At 59.6% G+C, this 26,566-nt stretch overlaps 1 protein-coding gene across 4 annotated transcripts in view; it reads left to right on the top strand.

The window, feature by feature from the left end:
- Positions 1-26,566, top strand: part of Cdh4 (cadherin 4) — a 388,330-nt gene that overhangs the window by 282,165 nt on the left and 79,599 nt on the right. For 2 of the 4 annotated variants that reach the window (XM_078052088.1, XM_078052087.1), the window contains exon 4: positions 11,650-11,826. The exons of the other annotated variants lie outside the window; for them this stretch is intronic. In XM_078052088.1, the coding sequence (XP_077908214.1) occupies positions 11,650-11,826 (177 nt within the window). The remainder of the gene's footprint in view (positions 1-11,649; positions 11,827-26,566) is intronic. 4 annotated transcript variants of the gene reach the window in all.

Genomic DNA, 26,566 nt, shown 5'->3' on the forward strand with positions numbered 1-26,566 from the left:
CATTAATGCTGACAAAAACCAAGTCCAAAACTAGCAAAAACTGTCCAAAAACAACAAGAACCTTTAAAAAAAAGTGGCAGACGATGATGGGCCAGTCTGGCCTGTTAATGAATACAACTCCCTGAGCAAATTATCAGCAAACTTGGATTTAGCTGTTTTCGTAGATTGATGAATCATGACCCAACTGGATTTGCCCAAGAATGGAAGATTGAGTTAATCACTGTGATTCAATGTAGAAAAAAGGATAAAAATTGTGTAGTCCTCTGAATAACAGCTATTAAAATTTCATCTCGATTAAAATAACAATATTCAGCTTTTTAGGAAAACAAAGGGAGCCTTGCATTGTATCACAAAGTACATCAACAGAAAACCTGCAGTGGCCACCTGATCTGCTTTTGAAACATTCAGTCTTCCCTGAGGACCAGCAAGCTGACCAGACAGACCATCCAGTCACACACCAGAGGCCTGAGCCAAGCAGTAAAACAAGAAAAAGAAATCGGGATAAATGAGACTAACAGTACCCAGAGCCAAGAGTCTGCAGTCGTGGGTCAGTTACTGGGATCCATGAGTGAGGTCAGAAGTCGCTGGACATGAACCTGTTGTCTTTCTGTCCATCAAGGAAATCCAAACCATATCCCTGATGTAGGAGCAGTAAAAAGAGATCATGTAATGAGAGTAAATCTGCCTAAAGGTGTGCAGGACCCTACACATGGTGGAGGCAAGTTCAAAAGCCCTTGAAATGGAGGAGCACACCACACCCCAACTCTGAAGGCCAGGAAGACGGTCATAAAACTTAAAAATAGGAGATTCTGCTCATCGGCACACAGATCTAACAGAGTGCCGGGACCCAGGAGAGGGAGGACACTGGCCACATGAGCTGCCCTGCAAGGACTCCCTCTGGATGACCGGAGACCCTCAAGCCACCGGCAGAAACGGACAAGAGACCAGTACGGTTCACAAGGAGGACAGAGCCTTGTGGAGGGCAGGCACAGGCACGCAGCGACCCTCTGCCAAGGCTCAGAGAGGGTGCAGCGTGTGCAAACCCCACTCAGCAGCGGGTGCTCCCACCTCGGGTGACCACAGGTGTGTGGTGACAGCTGTGTGCCCATGGACGTGGGCACTGCCACCTGGGCCCCCTCCCCAAGAGCTGAGAGCAGTGCTTCTCATGGTGGCCCCAACCAGGTGCCACAGTCAGGGCTGCATTAACTGGTGGCTCCATGCAGAGGGACAGTGTGGCAGCCCAGCTGGAAGCCACCAGATGAGGGCTCCTGTGCTCAGCTGAGAAGGGCAGGCAGGCTCCAGGGCGAAGGCCAGCTGTACCCTCACATCCGGGGGGATCTCAACGGGAGCCACACAGACGTGTAAGAGGCATGCAGTGGGCAGCAGGGGCGCCAGGGCCTCCGGGGCGGGGAAAGTCGCTAACCTGCAGCCACGCGGCATTTTATGCACAGGGTTGAAGCAGAGGGCTTCCAGGCTCCAGAAGATGGGTTCAGATGGGGATGCCCAGTAAGTAGGAGCTCTGTGGCAGAAGGTTCTAGAGCAGCAAAGCAGGGCCTAGAGGTGCTCAAGTCCCAGGGCTGCTTTTACTGCAAGAACCACTGAAGCAAATCCCTGAAGGACCGTCACCGGTTCCCTCATTTCCCAGCTCTGTGCCCTTCCTGCCTCCTGCCGAGGCTCCTGCAGGGCAGCCTCCACTCCGTTACTATAGCGACTCTCCGTGGCGCTGGGTAAAGCTGACTGCTCTCCAGCCAGAGGGTCCATGGAAGGGTGGCCCCTCCCCGCCTTCCCCTCCTGGCAGCCCTGGAAGGCAGCCTTTCCATGGTGACACCGCAGGGCTAGGATCCGGAAGAAGTTTTTTGTGCAGTCTTGCAGGAAAGCTGATAGCAATTCAATTAGAAAATGCAAATGAGGTCACACATTTCCCACAGGAGCGCAGAGTTGCCCTGAGGAACTCACGGAGCACTCGGCCCCACAGTAAATACTGAAGATGGAACTCCCCTGGCCACTGTCGTGGCCCGGCTGGTGTCACACTGCAGCTGGCAATGGGACCTGTGGGTACAGTTTGCAACAAAGAAACTGTTATTTATGAAACTAATATCGGGCTTCCCTGCGAGTCAGCACTCAGGAAGCATCGGGTGGCCGGGCGGGCGCTGGCCTGGGTTCTGCTCAGAGCTCCCACCTCCCCACATGTGTGTGCTGAACTGTGACCCCCCACAGGGCAGATGCTGAAGTCCTCACATCCAGGACCTCGTTTGACCATCTGGGAACAGACCTGTGGGTGCACTTAGTTAAAGGAAGCCATGAGGGCAGGCTGATCCTTCTGCAACGGGGACACTGGGCACAGACGTGAGCACACGGAGAACCTCGCATGAAGGTCAAGGCAGAGGGCGGGTGATCAGCACACTCGAGGATGCCAGCGAGGACCCCAGCAGCCTCTAGGAGAGGCCTGGCATTGAGGCCCTGAGCCTGGGCACCCGAGGGCTCCAGGATTTTAAGTGATGCCACAGGGTGCAGGGCCACGAGGGCAGGTCCCGGGGCTTCCCCCTGAGGCAGCTGTGCAAGAGTCTCAGTCTGCGGGACGCAGCCGGGAGTTCAGGGGCAGCAGCACCACACAGAGCTCGCACCTCAGAAAACAGCAGCATTCCTTTTCCTTCTGCAAAGGACGGCTCTGGAGGAGGCCGGGGAGCAGCTTCCAGGCAATCTAAACAGCCCTGAAGTCCCAGCTCCCTCTAAGATGCTGGCTGTGTTAGTGACTGCAATGACCCCACGACCCCAAGTTCAGGCCACACCACCACCTGGAGGCTGCTGCAGGCCCGGCTCACCCTGGGACTGGGCGACGTGTGCGGTGACAGTTCAGGTTCCTTCTTCACGAGTCGATGGCCCGCGTGACGCGCAGACCCGGGGGGGGGGGGGCGGGGGGGAAGGCTGTCCCTTCTCCAGAGCCGAGGTCGCTGCTGGTGGTAGTGATGGGTGTCCACGCCAGAGCTCCGTGGGCATCCAGGGCTCCCTCGGGAATCCAGCTGCAGCTCTTGGCTGGCATGAAGGGCACCAGTGCCCGTTGATTGGTGTGTGCTGGACCCTCGCCTCCTTCCATCGCCCACCGTGTCTGCCCACGGTACTCAAGCCCCACGCGTCTTTCCCAACAGGGCTGCGGCTACTCGGGTGGGTGTGGATCCCAGGCTGAGACACTCAGCACAGGGAGTCCAGCAGTGTCCAGGGCCCTTCCTCTGCAGATAGAGGGTGACGGGAGGCCCATGGGCGGCTGGCTGCAGGCGCAACCCCACGGCTGGCCATGCTGCAAACCCCAGGGCACATCGTGTCGTTCTGTCAGCGATCACTCCCATCAGCTGCCATGTGGAGGGTCCCCAGAACTGTCCCCAGACTGCCATCGGCATGTGTGTGAACGGGTGCATGAGTGCGAGACGTGGGGGTCCTGTGAAGAGCCCCCGGGAAGAAAGCCCTCCTGTCAGTGTTTAAAGCAAAAATCAAGGTGGGACTTCTCAGCCAACACAGCTGCCGTTCTCTCCTTGCTGCCTTCTGATGTTTGGTTAAGGTCCTCTGCGTCCCTGTGAGCACGGTGGACAGGAGGCGGCCGACACGTTTCTTTTGGCCAGCGAGATTCCCTTCAAGGGAGCACGCTCCTGCCCCACCCTGTAGCTGGAGAGCAGGAAAGCCCACTCGGGGCCCTGGCAGAGCCCCCCGTGCACACGAAGGTCCCCTGGCCTCTGTGAGCCAGGAACCCCAGGGGCTTGGGGGTGACAGGTCAGAGCCATCCCTCAGGGCACTTGCAGAGTGGACAGCAGGTGCAGAGGGTGGACTCCAGAGGAGGCAGCTGTCTGCACTCTCAGGCCCCCAGCCTCACCCACCCTGAGCGTGGCCTCCTGGCTCTCAGACTGAGACAGAGTGGCCCTCACTGAGCGGCACCCGCAGGGTGGTCCTGCCCAGGGCTGCCGCAGCTCCAGCCAGAGGTCGTGCTTCCCCCCGACTCGCAGCGTCATTTCCTTAGGGAGAAGGCGTTTCCTCTGTATTCCGGACGGTGATTTTTTACCATGTTTCTTGCTACACATGATTTTTTAACTCTCTGGAGCAAGTTTTTCTCCACCTGGCGTCTGGTGACGTCTTGGCCCATTGGGTGTCTAGTGAGAGGCTACTGGCCTCACGTGGGCAGAGGACAGGGATGCTGCCAACACCCTCAGCACCCAGGACGGCCAGCCTTAGGTGCCAGGGTCCAGAAGCCAGGCCTCCAGCTAGATGTGGGCGCGTGTCAGGTGACCTGGCTGCCATGGCCTGGCAGAGCCCCCAGAGCACATGTTTAGAATGGCTCTCGTGCCCCGTGTGCCGAGGAGTGCGGGCACCTTTCTGTTGTTTTATGTTGTTCCTTAAGTACCATTTTATTCTGTCCCTCCTGAGCTACCATGGAAACAGCTCGCAGGCCAGACAACACCCTACCTGAACAGGTTAAATACACCTGCGTGCAGACCAGCCAAGGGTGCCCTTTTCAAAGGTGGATTGAAAAGGAAGGAGGAGGAACAGCAGTGCACTCTCTGTGGAGATCCTAGTGCCCCCTTTTTAAGAAACCTGATCATCCTCCGTTAAAATCAGTGCAGGGGGACACAGGGTGGGGACAGGGCATTGCTTCCTTCATGGAAGCTGTTTGGCCCAGAGCTCTGAAGAAGCCACAGAGCCGGGAAGGCGGCGAGGCCGAGCAGCAGAAGAGAGCCATCAACAGCAGTGACGTGTCCCTGTCCCCTCCCCAGTCACGCTCATTCGTCATGCAGAGATGGCATGTCCTTTCCACGTGTTTCCCTCTGACTGCTGATCCTGTGCCATCAGTGACCTCAGACCTCAGGACCCTGAGACACGGAGCTGTCTGTGTGCTGGGACTGGGGGCACATAGTCCCCAATACTAGAGCATCTGGGCCAGCAGGAGCTGCAGGACCAGCTGAAGCCCCTGGCTCTGTGCTCCCTGCTGCCTGAGAAGCCCCAGCGCCTGGGAGCCAGAGGCTGGACCCCGGGAAGGCAGGTGGAACCAGGAAAGAGGAGCCGGGGGTGGCTGGCACCCCTGGGTGCAGTGGAGGTGAGGGGCAGCTTACTGTGGGCCATGAGCAGGAGACGGCAGCCTCTCAGGGCCACAGGACTAACGCGGGGCTTTGGCTCCCAGCCCTGGCTCCCTGGGAGCGCCTCTTCCTGTGTCCACAGATGGCAGGCTGCCCTCCACAGGAAGCTCAGATGCCCATAAGATCCCCGAGCTGCCCATGGCCCAGCTGTGCAAATAGATGGTCCTGCCATGACGGCAGGGGCCAAGGCTTGGGCTAGCCAGCTGGGCAGGGGTACCGTCCCGGGTCCATGTGGCTCTGCTGGGGCATTCGCCTGGCTGGGAGGGTCCACCTGCTCCACTGTCCTCCTCGGCCTCCCCTGTCACAGATGACAGCCTCTGAGTCTGAGTGAGGATGTCTGGTGGCATCTCTAGGCTGCTGTAGTCCCCCACCACTCTGCAGCCGTGGAAGGGGACAAAATCCGCAGTGGGTGGGCCGACCTGATGTGGCCCTGATCCGCAGCATCTCTGCCATCCAGAACTTTCTCTTTGATCTCGGTCTTCCTGTGGCCACCAGTGTCCACCCCACAGCCACCGGCAACACCCTGCTCTCCCCACTTCCTCTGGAGGTGCTCGTCCCCCCCACCCTGTTGACAGGACGGGCACCTGGTGGTGAAGGGGGAACACAGGCTCCCGCAGCGGCTGTCCCAGCACCTTCCCTCTCGTCCTTGACAGGACACTCAGCTCACGCTGCCCTGCCCTGGAGACCAGGAGAGCAGGGAACCGGGGTTTGCCCCCGCACTCCTGGGCTTGACGCTGGCCACGCGAGGGACCCTTGATATCTGTGGCACAAGTCAGAGCACAGCCTCCAGTCTAGGTCACAGTCTGTGGTGACAATCAGAGAAACTGGGTCACAGCGGGACCTTCCCGAGGAGTCATCGCTTGGGTAATGAAAGCCAGTGGTGGCATCTCACGGGGGGGCACAGGGAGATGGGAGGGTTCGCCTGATTTGCCCACCATCAGGGGCTGCCCAGGAACCAGGTCCTTCCTGCCCCGGAGCCGGGGGGCAGGGTTTGGGGGGGACGTCCTGGGATGAGGGCAGGGGCCAGGGCAGGACGGAGCACATGGGCTTCCTGACCTGGCCCACGGGCCCTCCAGGGGGCATGTGGGCCCAGACTCCTTCCTGGGGGCGCCCAGAGAACCGGGAAGAGGCCCAGCACCCAGGTCCCGGCCTTGGCCTCCTCCAAGGAGGAGGGGCGGGCCTGAGGGGTGGTCAGCCAATCAGGGCGCAGCACCCCACCTAAGCAGAGACAGTGCCAGGCAGGACAGGGGACCCCAGCAGAGGACTTTCCTAGGCCAGCTGGAAGGACAGGCTCTCTTGCCCCAGCCTGGGGTCCAAGATGTGCAGGGTAGAATCCCGGCCAGTGCCCCCACTCACGGGCCCCTGGGGGCTGTGGCTCCTGGGCCTGGCCCCCAGGCCACATGGATCACCCACCTCCCACCTTTCTGACACCTCTGTGTGTCCCCTCCCTCCCTGGCCCCAGCCCTGAGGCTCCTTGAATGCCCTGGCTCCCTGCAGGTGTTGGGTGCTGCCTGGACAGCTCTGTGTCCGTCCCTCATCCTCCTCCTCAGGCCTGGCCTCTGCCCCTGGACACGCCATCTGCAGCCCTCTCCGGGCTCCTCCTGCCCCTCCTTCCTGGCCCAGCACCTTGCAGCAGTGGGACTGCCAGACTGGCAGCCCCTTGTACTAGGGCAGCTGCCGTCGGGGAGACCAGCACGTGGCTGCATCCGGAGGCCCGCCCACGACCCTCCCGATGGACCCCAGGGCCAAGCTGAGGCTGCCCCCAGACCCGCCTCGCCTGTCCCCTGGCGTCCATCTCCTGCCGCCCTTAGACCCTAGGTGCTCCCGAGCAGGCAGGCTGCAGGAGGACTCCCCTTCCGGGTGTCCAGGTCCGGGGTCACTGAGCCTCCTCCTTCTGACAATGGTTGAAGCCCAACCATCTGCAGATACTCCTTAGATTTACCCCCTCCCTGAGCAGGAGACCCCTGGTTGCCCCTCCACAAGCGAGGGCAGGGCTGGGGTGAATGTTCACTGAGGACCAGGGGGAGCAACCCCTGTGGGACCAGCTCTGCTCTGCAGCGGTGACGCCCCCCTCCCCACTTTCCTCCGGGCTCCAAATATCCCTTTAATGTAATGCTGTCCACTCTGTCCTGGAGGTGTCCACCAGTCCTGCTACATGTGAGCCCGTGCTCCCCCTCCTGGCCTGCTCTTCCACACACACTCCTACTAACCTGCAGTGCCCTGCCCCTGTGTGATGCCCCCCAGCGTCTCTGTTCCCCTCCCGTGGGCCAAACTGCTTGTAGCCCTTCTGCCTGGCCCTGCTGCCTGGCCCGGCTCTCCTGCCTGACCCTGGCTCTGTACTGTTAGCACAGGGGGGAGGAGGTGGGCTGGACCATCTGGACCAGGACCCAGGTCAGGGGCCTGAGCTCCTGCCCTTGCCCTCAGTCTGAGCGCGACCCTCCCCTCGAGGCCCGGGGCCCTGCAGGCTGGACTGAGGCCTGAATGAGCGAGCGCCTGCAAAGTCACGCAGCCCAGCCCTGAGGGCAGCCACCGTGAGCACCCAGGGCAGGGCCACAGGCCATGTCTCCTGCCTTCTCCTGGCTGGAGGCTGGTCCCTGAACTGGTGGGGAACTCAGCAGTTCTTCTGTCCATCGAGTTTGCTGTTAGATGATGACCAGCAGGACCCTGCTGACCCACCTGGGTTGGGGCCCCTCCCTAAGCTGTGGGCTAAGGAGACATGGGTGGCCCTGGGCAGAGCTTTCTCTGTGATGCAGTCTGTCCTCCAGGTCAAGCTAAGTGTGGACAGAGGAAGGGGGAGCCACCTGGGCTGGGGAGGCAGGGGCTGCCTGGACGGGCGGGAGGGTCTGGGGGGAGCTGGGCTTCCTAGACCAGAGACCAGAGGCAGTGCTTTGTGGGTGGGCAGCTGGTACGGGTGGGAACAGGGTCTGAACCCGGGCAGAATCCAAGAGCCTGGGGAGCAGAGTCAGGGCCCACTCTGTGGGGCAGAGGACCGGTGCAGCCCAGATGGGGACTGCTGTGGGAAGAGAGCCCAGACCTGGTCTTGCCAAAGCTGGGGCTCCACGGAACATTCTCCTAAAATAATCCTGCAAGCGAACAGCAGCTCCTACAAGTTACCCTCCTAACCACACCTTCTCAGTGTCACACCACCCCAGAGCTGCAGCAGGTGACTTCCTGGGTCCTCCTCGTTCTGCAGATCCACAGGACCAAAGACCAGCTGGCCAGCGAGACCCTCCAGGACCCACGGTTACAGGACCACTAGCTCATGGCTCTGGCCAGCTCCTCCTGCTGCTGGGCTGCTGGGCTGCTGGTTTTGAGAAACCTGTGATGTTCCATACCTGAGGACGTGCACGACCTAGAATACACAAACACACACATGCAGGTGTATAGTGCATGAGCATTGTCACATGCGTGTGCACACGTTTACATTAGTGCAAGTCCACACATCTGCACACGCATGCACAGGTGCCTACAGAAACCTACCGCACGTGTGTGTGTGCAGAGTGCCTGCATGCACACCCATGTAGACGTGCTCTGTAGTATTGATTAAGAGCAGAGGTCACATTCAGTCCTTACCCAACACCATCCACTCAGAAATGCAGAATGAAGAGGAGCGGCGGTGACATCTGCTAGGAAGTGTTTTAAGAGGAACTGGGAGCATTAGTGATAACTACTGTGATTATGCCATGTCTGAAAGGCCCCAGATTATCGCATGTTCACAAGAACATGCTATTGCAACAGGGTAACTGCTAATTGTCATCGATGGTTTTCTTCCAAAGAAGTGGGTGCATCTTCCAGGCAGAAGCCTGTGCAGGTCTGGCATTGATTTTCACCAGATTTTGTTATTACATTTGTCTCACAGCTTTAAAATAGTAGCAAATGTGTGCAATTTATTTAAACAACACTAGGGAAATTAACGGCGCGCCAGCTCCTCCGTAGCAAATGGAGACAGAGCAGGTGGAGGCCAGCTGTGTCAGAACCTGTGCGAGGCGGGGTCTGGGTGCGGTCCCGGTCCTGGCAGCCCTGCTGGGGTGGAGGCATCTCCTGCGGAGCCTGGCTGTCTCTGCCCCATGCTGGGAGGGGAGGGCCCCAGCTGCAGACCTTCCTCCCAGGGGTGGTGCGTCAGGCCAGGCCCCTCCCCTCACCCCAGGGCAGGTGGCGCTTGGCCAGTCTGTCCTCCAGATGAGCTGCAGAACAGAAGTGGCCCATCCCTTCTCCTGAGGCAGGTACCTGGGGACAGGTGAGCCTCGTTCCTGTGGGCCGGGGACCTGGGCAGGGCACATCTGCAGAGCTCCATCAGTCACCCTGCGGCCCAGTGAGTGCCAGCTGCCGCCCCCCACAGCCAGGAAGGCGTGTTCCTGACGAGCACCTGGTGCCAGCCGCTGACCCAGGACCAGCCTGAGAGATGAGAGTCTCCCAGCCCCTCGGTTTAAAGGGGGCCCTGAGGGCAGGGGGCACCCTCAAGGCCCGCCCCCCACCTCTTCTCAGGAATATCCATTTCTGCCTTGCCCACTGCACACCTCCCATGAGGACAGGCCAAGGGATGCTGGTCCATGGACAGCCAGGCCCTGGAAGGAGGCACCTGGCCAGTGCTCTGTCCTTGGGGTTGGTCAGGCCCTCCTCTGCCTTGGGTGCTGTGTGGCCTCTCCAAGTTCCCCTGCTTCCTCCCTAGCAGAGTGGAGTGATGAGCTTCCCACTGAAGTGCTGATAGGAGGATTCTGGGGGAGAGTGCATGGAACAGTGTTGGGCCAGAGCCTGGAACCTAAGTGTCAGAACAAGGCTCCGGTTATCGTTGTTTATCTGACATTAAATGACGTCACACCTCCCTCATTCTGACGTGACCCAGGGGACACTTTGGGTTTTATTGTTGAAGACTCTCGAATGCAGGCCCGACGGGAGGAAGGGGCAGGGGCTCCTGGTGTCCTCATCCGGGTGGTCTGAGGCACTGGTGGCGAGCAGGGGCGGGTGCCGGGATGGTTCTGCACCCGGCAGGCAGCCGCTCTGTGTGCAGCCTTATTTCCACGCCGTCTTTTAGCACAAGGCAGGGGCAGCCCACAGAACCATGCCGAGCACAGCAGGTGTCCTTGCCTGGGTCCTGGGCTCCGCAGAGGCCCTTGGATGGAGGGCAGCCTGTCAGGTGCCCAGCCAGCATGGCCCTCTGCCTTGGGCTGTGCTGACCAGGCTCTGCCTCCTCTGGCTCCCGGAGACTCAGTCTAAGGTAAGCGTGGGCCCGGGCAGGGCTGAGCTTGCTGTGAGGAGAGGGACATGAACGTGTCCCCCGCGCACCGTGTGGGCACTCCGCTGCCCTGGGACGTCCAGGGAGCCTGCAAGTAGAGGGCAAAGCCATAGCACAGAACAAGACCCCAGAGTGGCACGCAGTGACAGCAGCGTCCCAGATGTGGCTGTACTGAGGGCCTGCCCAGGCATCCAGGGATTTCCTGGTGATTTTACCACCGTGAACGCATCTCCCTGGACGCCCTCGTCCACCCAGGCTCTCGGCTGCGGAGCTGCTGTCCCCGGGCAGGGCTGCTGAGGCTCTGGTTAGCTGCTGGCACCCTGGTGGGGAAGGCTGTGCTGGCCGCAGGGCCCAGCAGCTCCGGGAGCCGCAGTGGCAGCACAGCAGGCTCACACAGGCTCACACAGGTGACGGCCACATTCCTCATCGTCACCTGACCCGGAGCTCTCGCCACCATGCCCAGTTCAGAAAGAGGAGGCGGGACACGCTCTAGTGATGCCAGAAACATTAGGCTCTCATCTGCTGAACCCAAACCCCACACCCCTGCCGTCGCCCCCACTCACAGCCTGAGTCACCACGGGCTCCCTGTGTGAGTGTTGATCCTGCTTGGTCTTGTCAGTTGGACAGGTGGACAGGACACACCACTCTAATTTGCATTTTTTATTGCTGGAAGATGTGGACATTTTCACAAGTTTATTAGCCATTAATATTTATTTTGCTGTCTTTTTATGTCCTTTTCCTGTTATGAAAAAATAGTTCGTTATTTCTTATTGATTTGTAAGAGCTCTTTCTATAGAGGCTATTAACACTCATCAAATTGGTTATACATTATATTTTCCAAACTTATCATTTGCTTTGTGGGTATATTTTTATAAACATGAGTTTAAAATTAAAATGGGTCGGTCTTCCATGCTTTCCCCCATTATTTGGGGTTTGCAAAGCCCTTACTGAACTGGAATAGAGCTCCATGGTGGAGCGTGTGCTTAGCAAGCATGAACTCGTGGGTTCAGTCACCAGCACCAAAACATAAATAAATGACAGGAGCCCTGGTCCACCCTGCTGGTGACATTGTTGGTGGCTGTGCCTCTCTTGAGCGGCCTCTCCCCTCTAATCCTGTAACCCAGGCCCTGAGTATCGATGAGGGTCTTGCCCCATGTCTTCCTGACTCTGCCCAGAGTTCCCAGATTCCCAGCTTCCCTCTACCAAGAGCGGCAGGTTCTCCTAACAGACGTGCTTCTCCGAGGTGCGAAACTTAACCAGACTCCCCTGACTCTTGTCTCCCTCCACTCAATGCTGCAGAGAGGAAAGAAGAAAGACGTGACCCTGGACCCCTCCCAGCCCCCAAGGGACACGCTGCTGCCCTGGCCTCCGCACCAGCGCTCCGGGGGGCTGAGGCGGCAGAAGCGAGACTGGGTCATCCCCCCCATCAACGTGCCGGAGAACTCGCGCGGGCCCTTCCCGCAGCAGCTCGTGAGGGTGAGTGGGGCCCTTCCTGCTCGGCAGGGGGTCGTGGGGGGCGGCCGAGAGCCAGGCAGCTCTGCACACGGTGTCAGGAAGGCCGAGGCTGCCCTGTCCCTGGAGGCCTGCGAGGTGCAGAGCAGAGGCCAGCAGGGAGGAGGCGGGCCCCAGGGCAGGGCCTTCTTGGTGGTGGCCGAAGCTCTCTGGGTTAGTTTTGAAGGCTGTCTCGTGTGGAAGCAGGTGGGGCAGGGACACGGAGCCGGCCTGTGACCTCTGACACACTGTGGTCCAGCCAGCCACATGTCTTTCCAAGTGGCCTGGTGGCACCTCTGTGCCGTGGTCCTGGCACAGAAAGCCAGCGTCTCGCATTGGGCAGGGTGCCACCTGCTGCTTGTGTGCCTCCAAGCCCCCAGCAGCTGCCGTGGCTGCCCGTCCTGCAGGGGGGTCTGTGTTTCTGTGGTCAAGACGATCACCCATCGGCCAGCATTTTCTTCTTCCCCTTGAAGAAAATCACAACCCAGTCTGAGCTGTAATTTGATAAAACGATGGTGAGATTCTGTTCGATGATTCCAATCCTTGGTGGAAAGGCCTCATCCGTCTGTTTGGAAATTAGCCCCCAGAGTGTGGAGCGGGGCGTCCTGTTCTTGGTGCTGATGAGTCGCTCTGTCCCTTGTCCCTCTGGATGCACAGGACTGGGAGAAGGGGCCGGGAAAAGGCTTACTAAAACCAGCAGCCAGGGACTTCAAATATCTCTTCTGAACATAAAGAGTTAAAGAAAATGTAGTCAGAATGAATGAAGAGATGGGGAATAGACAGCACAAAATGGGATATTTAAAAATATATCCAAATGGAACTGATAAACCTGAAGAGTGCGTCCTTTCTAAAGAAAACCTCACTGAGGAATAGGCTGCAGAAGGCAGAGGAAAGGGTCAGTGCATTTGCAGATAGATCAATAAGATCGTCCCATTTGAGGAATGGCTGGTGGGAGGACTGGAACATACAGTTTCAGTGGGACGATGACAAGAGACCCAGAGAAAGACAAAAGGGAGATTGAGAAGATTCATCGAAGAAATAAAGGTTGAATTTCCCCCAAATTTGGTAGAGAAACAAACATATAGATCCAAAAAACGTAATGAATCTGGACAGGATACATCCAACAAAGCCGTTCCTGACAGTCGAACTGCTGAGATTCAGCCATAACGAGAAGCCCCCGAGCGAGGGGAGCAGACCCACAGATGGCCGCAGAGGGGAGATGGTGACTTCCCTCCAGAACAATGGCAGCCACGGGCCAATGGGGTGACCACAATTGCACACCCAACAGAATGCCTTCCACAAGGTGGAATGAAGAAAAGTCGTTCCTGGTGTGCACACTGAGGGAACATGTCACCTGCACACCTACAGGAAGTGTGAAGGACCTTCTTCAGCCGAAAACCACTGACATCAGCCCAAATTTCAGACCCACAGGAAGGGACGGACACTGTGGAAGACAGGGACCTCCCCTTCATTTCTCACTAGGTGAAGCCGGGGGGTTGAACCGTGGGGCTGAATGACTTGTGTAGATGACACATGACAGCAACGTGACAACTCAGCCAGGCAAAGACCAGGGGCTGAAGCCTGCAGGGTGCACCTCCCTGCTTCTGATAACCGGCTCGGTATCGCTCTGGGGGCTCCATACTTTTCTTGTGGGGATGCCTAGAGTTAGAAGAATCTCCTACAGAGGTTCAGGTGGGAGCATGAGCGGAGTCCCCGCGGAGCAGAGTCTGCTGACCTCCCGTCCCTGATGAGCGCGTTTTCTGGGGCCAGAGAGGCCATGGTGAGCAGGGCATAAAGGACCGACTGTCCCTGGGAAGGAACCAACATGTTCCCAGAATCCAGCTGTGATGGCTTTTCTCCCCAATAAACAGATGGTGACAATGTGGCACCTTCCCTCTGTGCAGACACAGAGACCACGACTGGACGGGGAGACTACCTAAGATTGACTGTGGGAGCCACCCCTGGGCCATGAGCTCAGCCCCAAGGAAAGGCCTCTGTGGAGAAGCCCTAATGCAGAAATAAGGTGGCCCTTGGCCCTGCCCGTCACCTGCCAGGTGGGGGCAGTACACATGGGGCCTGGCCAGTGCTGCCCCAGTGGTCCCAGCACAGCAGGATGGGCTGTCCCCAGCTGCCCCAAGCCTCCCCGTGACCACACATCTCCCTGTGCCTACCGGGAGTTCGTACCGTGCTTGCTAAAGCCCAAGGGACGTGGAGAAAGCGGTCGTCCAGGGACCTGGTGCCTGGGTTCTGTGGTCTGATCAGTCATGGGAAGGGAACGTGCAGCCCTGTGTGCACCCTCCCCATCTGAGCAAGAAATGTCCCCTGGCTTGAATTGCTCTAATGGCTGTATTTATGCAGCTGAAAGTGTCTTAAGAAATGAAAGTAAAATCAAATTGCTGCAAATGCTCGGATAATTTATTAGAGAATATTCAATTAGAATACATTAATATTTTAGATTTCCATCATCAATTTAATATTTGGGATTTAGTGCAGTCACTGAGCTGCGGTGCCCTGTGGCGGGTGTCCAGGGTGAGGGCTCCAGCAGGGGCACTCCAAGTCCAGCAGTGGCCATAGGCCTCGTGTGGCTGGGCAGGACACAGACCAGGGGTGGGCCAGGTAAGGGTAGTGGGGTCCAGGGGATTCGGGGTGCGTCACCCTGAGGACCAGAGGCAGACAGTGGGGAGTCTTCTCGGGATGTTGGGGCCAGGCGGCCCCTCCCTTGTTGTACCGGGGTAGCCTTCACTCTGGAGCGGTGGCCCTCTTGGGGACCATGAGTATGTCATTGACAACACCAGGGGACAGCTGAGTCCTCCCCTGCTGAGCCAGCTTGCCCTCCGGGAGGGGGCTGTGGAGGAAGCAGGTGGGCGGGGTGGAGGAGAGGGGTGAGCGCACAACAGGTACATCTGGGACCCGAGGACAGGGGTGCCAGCACGCTCTCCCAGGTAAGGTGACTGAGCCACCTCTGAGGAGGGAACCCACTGCAATGGCGGTAGAACTGTGGTGACTGGGGGCAGGAGCTCCAGAAAGGCTCAGGGTCCCGAGAAAGAGCCAGGAGGTCAGAGTGACAGAGAGCCATGCCCAGGGAGAGGGTGAGAGAGATGAGCTGAGAGCATCAGGGCCAGGTCACTGGGGCGGGTGGCTGTGGGAGGACTCAGCATGTTACTTTGAGACTCGAAGGGACCTGATGTGGCTATCAAGCTCCCCGCCATGCTGCTGCAAGTGAGTCAGATGACAGGGACAAGAGTCACAGGAGGAGGGTAATGGGGGGAGGGGGTCCACAGGACCCCTGTGCAGAGACAGCAAGGATCCAGGGATGAATATCTCGTTTAATTAAAATAAAGGCTGGAAACCCCCAATAAATCCTTTTATTCTCTAAGTTTGTATGGCGAAATTCAAGATCTGGGAGCCGACGCCCTGAGACTTGAAAGATCCTGGGGTCCTCCCTCCCTCTGAGGCCGTGGCTCCAAAGAGATGGTGGTCATGGGAATGGTGATGAGGAGGAGGAGGAGGGGGATGATAATGATAATGGTGCTGGTGGTGATGGGGATGGTGGTCATGGTGATGGGGATGGTGGTCATGGTGATGGGGATGGTGCTCATGGTGATGGGGATGGTGCTCATGGTGATGGGGATGGTGGTCATGGTGATGGGGATGGTGGTCATGGTGATGGGGATGGTGCTCATGGTGATGGGGATGGTGCTCATGGTGATGGGGATGGTGCTCATGGTGATGGGGATGGTGGTCATGGTGATGGGGATGGTGGTCATGGTGATGGGGATGGTGCTCATGGTGATGGGGATGGTGGTCATGGGGATGGTGATGGGGATGGTGGTCATGGGGATGGGGATGGTGGTCATGGGGATGGGGATGATGATGGTGGTCATGGTGATGGTGATGATGATGAGGAGGAGGGGGATGATACTGATAATGGTGCTGGTGGTCATGGTGATGGGGATGGTGGTCATGGTGATGGTGATGGGGATGGTGGTCATGGTGATGGTGATGGAGATGGTGGTCATGGTGATGGGGATGGGGATGGTGGTCATGGTGATGGGGATGCTGGTCATGGGAATGGTGATGAGGAGGAGGAGGAGGGGGATGATAATGATAATGGTGCTGGTGGTCATGATGATGGGGATGGTGGTCATGGGGATGGGAATGGTGGTCATGGGGATGGGGATGGTGGTCATGGGAATGGGGATGGTGGTCATGGGGATGGTGATGGGGATGGTGGTCATGGTGATGGGGATGGTGGTCATGGTGATGGGGATGGTGGTCATGGTGATGGGGATGGTGGTCATGGTGATAGGGATGATGATGGTGGTCATGGTGATGGGGATGATGATGGTGGTCATGAGGATGGTGATAGGGATGAGGATGGGGTTGGGGATGATGACAATGATAATGGTGATGGGGATGGGGATGATATGGTGATGGTGGTGATGATATGGTGATGGTGATTGTAGTGGTGATGGGGATGGTGGTGATAAGGATGGTGGTGGGGATGGTGATAATGATAATGGGGATGGGGATGGTGGGGATGTGGGGATGGTGGTGATGATAATGGTGTTAGGGTGGTGGTGATGGTGATGATATGTGATGGTGATGATGGTGGTGATGGTGATGATATGTGATGATGATGATGATGGGGTGGGGATGGTGATGATAATAATGGGGATGGGAATGGTGGGGATGGTGGTGATGGGGATGGTGATAGAGGTGGGGATGGTGGTGATGGAGGTGATGATAATGGTGTTAGGGTGGTGGTGATGGTGACGATATGTGATGGTGATGTTGATAGAGGTGGGGATGGTGGGGACAGTGGGGATATGGTGATGGTGATAATGATAATAGTGATGGGATGGTGGGGATGGGGATGGTGATGGAGGTGGGGATGGGGGCGATATGGTGGTGGTGATAATGATAATGGGGATGGGGATGTGGTTACTGGCACAGTGATGGTGCTGGCGAAGATGGGGATGTGGTCATAATGATGAGGAATCATGGAAGCCCAGCTGTGGGAACAGAGGGCGCGGGAGTGTGGGAGGGGGAGCAGCGCTGAGCCAAGGCCGCTTCCAGAGCTCGGGGACGGTGGGAGGCTCTGCTGCACCCAGAATCACCTCAGTTTCATGCTGCTCTCCGGACGGTGAGAAGGGACCGGGGCCAGCCACCCTCTCTCTGGGTGGAAGGGAAAGGGCCCAGCCACGCCCAGAAGGCTGCAGGCTGTCCTCTAAGGCCAAGGACAGGAGCAGCTGGGCCACACTGGAGCCTGAGGGACACGAGCCCCTCCTGCTCCTGGGCATGGAGGGACACCTGTGTCGACACCAAGCCAAAGGAGCCCCCACCCGTGGGCCTCCACTGTGAAGGAGGGAAGCCGGCATGGGTGCCCAGGTGCTGCTGGCCCCCGGCAGAGGGACATCTGGCCCCCAGTCAGAGCCTATTCCTCATGGGCCCAGGTTTCAAGATGAAGCAGGTCTGCCCAGGCAGCGCTGAGGCTGTAGAGAAGAAGACACAACCCTCCTGGGTGCCAGCCCCCCCCAGGGCTCACAGAGGTGTCAGCCCCCCCCCAGGGGCTCACAGAGGTGCCATCCCATCCCCCCAGGGCTCACAGAGGTGCCAGCCCCCCCCAGGGCTCACAGAGGTGCCAGCCCCCCCCCAGGGCTCACAGAGGTGCCAGCCCCCCCAGGGCTCACAGAGGTGCCAGCCCACCCCCCAGGGCTCACAGAGGTGCCAGCCCCCCCCAGGGCTCACAGAGGTGCCAGCCCCCCCCAGGGCTCACAGAGGTGCCAGCCCCCCCCAGGGCTCACAGAGGTGCCAGCCCCCCCCAGGGCTCACAGAGGTGCCAGCCCCCCCCAGGGCTCACAGAGGTGCCAGCCCACCCCCAGGGCTCACAGAGGTGCCAGCCCCCCCCCCGGGGCTCACAGAGGTGCCAGCCCCCCCCAGGGCTCACAGAGGTGCCAGCCCCCCCCCAGGGCTCACAGAGGTGCCAGCCCCCCCCCGGGGCTCACAGAGGTGCCAGCCCCCCCCGGGGCTCACAGAGGTGCCAGCCCACCCCCCCCAGGGCTCACAGAGGTGCCAGCCCACCCCCCCCAGGGCTCACAGAGGTGCCAGCCCCCCCCGGGGCTCACAGAGGTGCCAGCCCCCCCCGGGGCTCACAGAGGTGCCAGCCCCCCCCCAGGGCTCACAGAGGTGCCAGCCCCCCCCGGGGCTCACAGAGGTGCCAGCCCACCCCCCCCCAGGGCTCACAGAGGTGCCAGCCCACCCCCCCCAGGGCTCACAGAGGTGCCAGCCCACCCCCCCCAGGGCTCACAGAGGTGCCAGCCCACACCCCCAGGGCTCACAGAGGTGCCAGCCCACCCCCCAGGGCTCACAGAGGTGCCAGCCCCCCCCCAGGGCTCACAGAGGTGCCAGCCCCCCCCCGGGCTCACAGAGGTGCCAGCCCACCCCCCAGGGCTCACAGAGGTGCCAGCCCCCCCCCGGGCTCACAGAGGTGCCATCCCCCCCAGGGCTCACAGAGGTGCCAGCCCACCTGCAGGGTTCTGGTAGAGAAGGCGGGGCCAGGAGTGGCCCCTTTCACAGCCTCAGGTGAGGGCCTGGACACAGACGTCACACCGAGAGCCTCGGGCACCTCGGGCACCTCGGGCACCTCGGGCCCCTGCTGCAGAGGGTGCCTGCTCCTGGGTTAAGCCAGGGAGGCAGAGTGAAAGGCACAGCTCCAGAAAGGCTCTGGGTCTCGCTGTCCCTGTGCCTGGGCTGGAAGTGGCAAGCCCCAATCCAGGGCACCATGAAGTGCCACTCCTCAGCCACTCCCTGACCTGGGATGCAGGTCAGCCAACGCAGGGCCACAGGGCCCGTGGCTGCACCTCCCGGCCACAGGAGAAGCAAGGACCCTCTGTGGCCTGTGTCGCAGGCCTGGCCACTGCACAGCGCTGGCCCTTCCTCTCACCAGCTTGCTCTGTGCTCCCTGTTAAAGCTGCAGTCGGTGAAAATGAGCCTCCGCTGACCCGGCCTCGTTCCGCACCGAGGGCAGAGGTGACAGCAACTTTATCACAACCTGAGTCCCCTGAGACTTCACCAAGCTCAAGGCTCTCTTTATGCAAATTTAAAAAGGTTTTAATTAAATAAATACAGCCACTTTCCAGAGCTGTGGTGATGGAGGGTTGGTTTCATAGCTGCTATGCTCTGATCAACTGTTACTTAAAATTAGCCCCTACCAATATTTCTAAATGATCAGATAATATTTGAGTAGCTTAAATAAACTGAATTACATTTAAATAGCCATAAACTGGGGGTTTACAGAGCCAGGTCCCTGCATCTGGTTGATGTACGTGTCGGGGAGGCTGACACCCAGCCTTTACACTCCAGAGGGGGAACAGATCAAATTCGTCTCATCCTGTGGAGGGCTGTCTTAACGTCTCCGGGATGCCCGGGAGTAAGCTCCTGTGTGGACGCTCCGGGCCTCGGGTTTGCGATCTCCACAGGAGCTTTAACCTCCCCTCCCTGCACCAGAAGCCTGCTCTGCTTCCCCGGTTGGACCTGGGCCCTTGGTGGCTTGGGAGGTGGAGGGACAGACGCACAGGCCCCAAGACACACTGGCCCCTCCTCCTCAGGGACGCAGACTCCCTGCCTGGGTCCTGGGTGTCCCTCAGCCCCTTCCCTGTGGTCAGGGAGGCTGTGCAGGCTGCATACGTGATGCACTTGCAGGGACCCGGGGCCCCTCCCTGCCTGGCTCAGCCCCGAGGTAGGCGGTGCACCCTGATCATGCCAGTGGGTCCCAGGCTCAGTGAGGCCAGAGTCTCGCCCACGGCCACTCAAGGTGGAACTGGGCTCGAATTCCAAAAGTCAGACGGCTGCTCCCACCTGCTGTGTGCAATGGGGAGGAAGGGGTCACACCAGGAAAGTGGGCGGGGGCCCAGAGCACCCTGTTCCAGGGTCCTGTTGCTCTTTTCTCCATCTCTGAGGGAATTACAAAGACATGAATGTTTCCTGTGGAGTTTTGCTTTGAAGGACAACTTAAGGTGACCTGACAGTGCCTCTGCTGCTGCCACGTGGCCTTGAAGTGCCGCAGGTCCCCTCTGGGTGGCCTGCACGGTTCCGACCATCTTCTGGCTGCTTTCAGATCACGCGGCACCAGCCGGGTACTTGGTATGCTTGGTACGCTCCGTCCAAGCTGGCAATTAACAGTGCCACAGAGAGCCTGTCCAAACCAATTTCCCCGGGCTCGGTATTTGAAAGTCTAAAAATCCCTAATACTGTGAGGCAGGCAGTATTTAAATTTAAGTTCGGTTCCCAAATGAGATCTTTCAGTTCAACTGTTCAACTTTATTTGGAAATATGAAACAGTAACTTGATTACCCGTTAATGTAGCTTTGGCTGGGGATTATAGCCGAAATCTCTGCTCCTCCGAGTTTCCCTCCTGGGGGTGGAATCCACCCAAGTTAGGAACTCGGTTCTGCAGCCCGTCAGGAGCCGGCAGGTGGAATGGCGGGGGCTCGCAGGCTGGTGGGGCAGCACCCGAGGCAGCGTGGCTCTGGCTCCCAATGTGTGCTTCCCACAGGGGACACTTCAGGCAGGCAACGTTCAGCCACCCAAGTGGCCTGAGGGCCACCGGAGCTGCAGGGCAGCAGGTGGGAAAGGAGATCCGTCTTCAGTGGAGGGCTCTTGGGCCAGGCTCCACGCAGATGCTCCCATGAGTGGTTCTAATTGTCCCAAGACATCAGGAGGCAGGTGTCTCGGGCCACACGGTGCAGATGAGGAAACAGGCACAAGGCACAGAGGGACAAGTGGCACAGAGCTGTCCCGGCCTCCCTTCACCTCCATCGCCCCCCCCTGGCCTGCCGCCAGTCCCCTAGAGCTTGCTCAGCTGTCACCTGTGCCCCTTCCTCCTGAGCCCAGCCCTGCCTCCGCCTCACTGAGCAGCCCTGCTGAGCCCCTCCTGGATGCACCCCCTCCTTGATGGTACGTTTGGCTCTGGGTGTGTGGGGGCTCCTGTTGCAGGGGTGCCCCAGAGTGGGATCTGGTTGAGAAGAGAGGACTTGAGTCTTGGAGGCTCAGGGAGTCCTGGGCAGGGTGCCCACGTGGAAGACATCAGGGTGTGAGCAGGAGACCAGGAGCAAAAGTGGCTCAGCGGTCTGCAGGGGACATCAGGGTTCCTTCACTGCAAAAGCCATCTCTCAAAGGCAGAGCCCAAAATGTGGGCCAGACTTCTAGCATGTGTCAGTGAACCTCATACAGCTGTACCTGCTCCAGGCAGAGCCGGATCTAGGAGCTCGGGTGACATGGATGTCACTAGGTAGCCTCCTCCTCATCACGTGGATCTGTCCTTGAAGTTAGCCCCCATCTCAGCAGAACCTCCAACACAGGCCCTGAGCTGACCCCACGCTCACGACCCCCACTCCAAGCTCTGGAGAGAGGTTCTTTCCTCCAGCAGTTCCAGCAAACTTCTGGGGAAGGACCCTTGTCAGCTCTGCTTGGCTCCTATGTCCAGCAGGAAGCTAGCACTGTGCTTAGAAGGCTAAAGCTTTGAGTGGCCAGTCCCGGGTCATGTGACCTGCTGGGCATCATTCCTGCCAAACCCCTTGAACAGCGTTGAGAACCAGCTCCCTGAGGAATATTGGGGTACCTCCCCCCAGAAAAATAAGAGGGGTGCACAGGACAAGCAAAGCAGACCAACCTGCCCCCCAAGGTGGTCAGGATGCCATCTGAGGCTGGGCTGGGCAGCACCCTCTGGCCTGTCTGGCAAAGCTGCACCTGGACTTCACGCAGGCAGGCAGGTCAGTGAGGACGGGGTCACCTGCCAGGCCCTGCCGTCCTCCCAGGCCACCATGCCCAGCCTCAGATGCTCATAGTCCAGCCGGGAAAGCGCAGCACGTGTGCACATGTGGGAGCAGCCTCCAGGCCTCAGGCCCGTGCCTCGGGACCCCCAGGGAACCACCCCCTCTAATGGCAAGCGTTGTGCAGAATTCCCACGGCCAAGACTATGAGCAGGTGGGGAGGAGCTCACTGGTCACCCTGGAAACAGACCCAAGGCGGTGCCATTGCTGGCTGGTGAGGAATTGGGGTAGTCCAGCCCTCGGTGGGTGCAGGAATCGGCCCCACCATCTGGAAAGCATCGGGTGGTAAATAGGAAAAACCAAAAGGTGTATCTTTCTTGCCCAGCAGTTGCTGGTTATGTAGGCAAATGCCCAGAGGCTAGGTCACCTGTGCACCAGGTGGCCAGCACAGCACCCTGGGGGTGGGGCCGGCACCTGAGAGAGGGGAAGAAGGACGCCTCCTGCAGGGTGTCCCCTGGCTGCTGTGTACCCCAGGTGAGCCTGGTGACTGGGACTTTGAAGGGTGTGGGGGCCGTGGTTTGGTGAAACAATCCCACACGATGACCATATTCCATGACCCTATTCCATGCTGCTCTGCAGCACTGAGGGGACCTCTCAGGAGTGAAAAGGGCCTGGAACATTCCCAGACAACAGAGCCGAGCGCCACAGCCCTGCAGGCTGTGAGCAGCGCCACCCAGCTCACCAGAGTGCGGCCAGGCAGGCAGTTCCTGCCATCTGCATGCAGGGGCGACGGGCTGGGGGACGCCCTGCGCTGCTCTTGCCGTCAGGCCTCATGGCCTTGGTGGGGAGGCTTTCTTCACGGGGTAGTGGCCGAGCACAGAGGGTCCTGCCCACGTGTGGGGCCAGCTTGGCTGTGGGCACCTGCACTGGTTTGTGTCTGTAAACTGCTCCACTCAAGAAAGTTAATGGGAACAAGCGGAGAAGTGGGAATAGAGGGACCTTAATACAGGAGGATGTGACGTTGGAAGAGATTGAAGGAGGGACAGTGTCCCAGGAGGATGGGCCAGGCAGGACAGAATCCCCTGGGCAGAGGGACCAGCAGGGAGGTGTGTGGGTGGTGGGGTGACATTCAGCAGGTGCTGCTGGGTGGGCACCAGGGTAGGGAGTGAGGCTCACAGTGGTTGGGTCTGGATTGGAGGGACCCCTGTGGGGCCAGGCTGCCTACGAGTTCCAACAGGTCCCACGGGGTCCCAGGCAGGGCTCTGGCTCAGCCACAGGGATGGCTCTCGGTGCCCTGGCCCTGGCCCTTCTCTCAGGCCTGAGCACAGGGCTCTTCAGATGTGCAGCCAGGTTGGGGAGCAGAGCCCACACGCCAACCAGCCACAGTGGCCCCGGTTGGAAGATGCAGACCCCGGGGGGCCAGCTCCCTGCACGCCTGGCCTCCTGTGGCCTTGATGAAGGTCAGGGCTCTGATTGCTGGTGCTTGTCCAGCAGGCTGTGGCTAGGGCCGAGCCTGGCCCAACCCACACAGCACGACAGACCCGAGCTCACAGGGGGCAGAAAAGAAGCCTCAAACCTCTTGGGCAACGTTTTCTGGAAAGCAGCTCAATCATAAAAGAAAACCTCCCTGGGGCCAACAGTTCATGCCCCCAGGTCCAAACTGTGACCCTGGGACATGTTCCTATGAGGGCCAAGAGGACATACATGTCCTGGCCTGGTGCTGGGCCCCTGGCCTAGTGGCCTGTGTGCTTCAGAGGCCCCAGGACAGGGCCCTGGATGCCCAGTGAAGAGATGAGGAAGGAGCTTCCCAGAGCCCAGGCGTGCCCAGGAAGGCCGGGCGCCCTGCCTGCCGCAGTTAGACCCCTGGGAGCGCTCACTGCTCCTGGGAAGGGGCCGCCGGAGACCCACACTGCGGCTGCCCTGGAGTTAAGTGCAACAAGGGATGTGGGGGCCGTTTCATACCCACCGGAACCCGAGGAGCGTTCCTGCCCTCTCCCCAGGGAAAGGCACACGAGCACACACATGGGCACATGCTCACACGCTCAGAGCGGAGGGGTCAGCCTGTGGGGGGTCCAGGCCAGTCACCCGCACGCCACTCAGATTGGGGCTGCTAGAGAAGCCACGCCTTGGCCGCTGGTGGTGGATCCTGGTGTCCAGTGAGGGGAGGAAGGAGGGGACTGTGTCCAGCAGAGACTACAGTGACACCCACCTAATGGGCATGTGTTGAGGGAAAGCGGTGGCACCCAGGCACCTGCTCCTGTCCCCAAGCAGGGCTCAGGAGCAGCACAGCCCCAGGACAGGGTTATTTGCCCCGTTCCTCGGGCGTCTCTACTGCAGGATCAGAAAAGAGCTGGCTCTCGAAACCACAGCCCCGTCTCCATGAGGCCCTCCACCAACAGGCGGCTCAGAAGCTGCTGCAGTCCTGACCTGAGAGTTGCAGGGCCTGGGCTCTGTCCACCCTGCACCCCGCCTGCCCCCAGGCTGCAGTCGCTGCAGGAGGGTGGGGGCCTGGGGGTCTGTGGAGGGCACTGTCCTGGGCAGGAAGCCTGAGATGCTGGAGAGGCGTGGGCCCGCCTGTCCTGGCCAGCTGGTGACTTTGGGTGAGCCGCAAGGTGGCAGATGTTGGAGAGTGTGATCTGAGGTATTGTCCTCAGCACCTGGTGACAGGAGGCACAAGCTCTCCGTGTCTGAATTTGAGGCCACTAGAGTTAAATTCATAGAAGGATCCAGAATGTCCATGTGCTCTGTCTCTTCCTGGCCAGGGAACTGTGGCCTGTTGTCCCTGTCAGAGGTTTGGCAGTTCTGTCCCCATGGGAGGAGGGCAGCTGGGGCAGCGCTTTCCTGCTGTGGTGCTTTGATGAGGCCACTCCATGGTGATGGACAGGCAGCGTCTGGGAGAAGCCATCAAGACCAGCTGAGAAATCAAGGGCACCAACCAGACTCAGTGTGCTGGGTGACCTGACTGGGAAACGTCCTGTGAGTCCAACTGGGGACCACGAGGCCCAAGAGGGGAAGTGATTGGTGTTGTCTGCACAAGGACCTGTTAGCCCCAAGGTAGCCAGTCACATCACTGTCTCTGAGCCAGACAACATTTGCTCAGCGGCGGCTGTGTGTGCAGCCGGGTTGCAGGCACAGTGTGACCCGAGCAGGGCTGGCCAAGCTGGGCACCACCACCACTGCAGAAGCAGCAAGGATGCTTGGACACATGTCCAGCTATGGAAGTTACCAGCACAGCATCATCCCAGGGGGGCCATACACATGAGGTCAGAGACTCTCGCGCCATATTGAAGAAGCACACAAACTGCCTTCAGCCAGGCCCAGGATGCGTGGCATGGCTGTGGGCGCAGAGCCGTGGCAACCAAGGTCCTGCAAGGGGCAGGAGGCGAGGCCGGGCTGGGAGGGCTCTCGTGCCAGCTGAAGCCCTGGGTTAAGAGAACCATGTCTCAGGGACACTGGGAAATCCCCACTTTCCGAATCCCACTGGGATTTCAAACCCAGAGACACAGTGGGTTTTCTCAGGCTTGTTAAAACGGAGCAGTGTGGGCGCAGAGTGGGGTGGTGGCCCCGGGCCCCTCCTCTGCGAGAGGCGGACTTTGCCACCCCTCCCCCAGTCGGGAGAGGAAGCGCCTCCACTCAGACCTCAGTGAGTCCGTGGCACCTCAAGGGTGGACTCTGGGTCTCAGAGCTGTGAGGGCCTCTCTCCGGGCGGGCCTGGCCCCTCTTAGATCTTGCTCCCTCCGAACTCCAAGGGAAACACATGCAGGTGTCATTCCTCCCGCGGCTGAACCACAGGCGCAGCCCTGTGCGACCCTGCTGTGCGCCAGCTCCCGCCTGGCGGTCCAGGCTGCCCTGGACTCTCAGTGTGTGCTCACCACACCCTGTCTGTCCCCGCGGGCAGAGGCCGCGGTCTCCACCTCCACCCAGGCCTCCGCCTGGGCAGACTGATGTTGCCAATGCACTGCCCACAAGGGGCTCGAGGGACTCGAGGGACTTGATGTCACTTTGCCACACCCTGAGCAGGTTAGACCACGAGTGTGATCACCATCGTCAGCAAAGCCCACCACGGTGTGACGAGGACCCCTGAGCACAACACCGCGTCATTGTTGGAGTCAGAGTGTCTTGGTCCACCATGTCCTGTAGGGGGATGCCTGCCCCACCTCGGGAAATGTCCTCTGTCAGGGCCATGGTCAGGGGCCTGGGCTGGGCCTGAACTTCAGCCAGCCTGCCTGGGAGTTGGACACACGGGGGTCCCCGTCCACCGCTCAGACGGTCCAGAAACTTGTGCTGTCAACCAGTCGGGGTTCTGAGGTGGGTGGGCCGGGTCGGGGGCACAGGAATCGGGTTGCTCTGGGCAGGGAGGTGTGGGGGAAAATCTCAGGCAGCCCAGGAGGAAGGGCAGCTGCACTGCAGGTCTGCGTGCCCACAGGATTCCCTGTCCCTGACCTGGACACGAGAGCCCTGGTTAAAGACCCAAGCCCAGTGATGGCAGGTGGCTGTGGCCTGGGCCAATGTCCATGCTGGGAGGGAACAGGGCAATGTGGGCTCCCAGCCTGGGGGTCCGTCTGGTCCTGGGCTAGCGGGTGAGGGAGGAAGCCAGAGCTGGCAGCGGGGTTGGAACCTAGGGAGGGTGGAGAGCAGGCCTTTGCTAACCAGGGAGGTGTTTTCCACTGGACAGAATCAGAACCTTCCGTGTGTGCCCATGTCACAGCCTGTGCATACCTGGGGCCCGGCCAGTGTCCTGGGAGGAAACCGGGAGGCCAGGGTTTCTCCACGACCTCAGTGAAGTCCACGGGCCACATGAGCTGTGTGGACCTGGCTCTCAGGTGGGTGAGGGGCAGGCTGAGGGCTTGATGAGGGGAGGGCGAGGGTCTGGGGTGCGCATTGGAGGTCCTGGGTCATATGGCTGCCGAGTCCTCCTGCCCCTCACCACACGCCACGCCCACCATCCAGAA

This window comes from Ictidomys tridecemlineatus, chromosome 5, assembly GCF_052094955.1.
Source record: "Ictidomys tridecemlineatus isolate mIctTri1 chromosome 5, mIctTri1.hap1, whole genome shotgun sequence".
NCBI classification, from domain to species: domain Eukaryota; kingdom Metazoa; phylum Chordata; class Mammalia; order Rodentia; family Sciuridae; genus Ictidomys; species Ictidomys tridecemlineatus.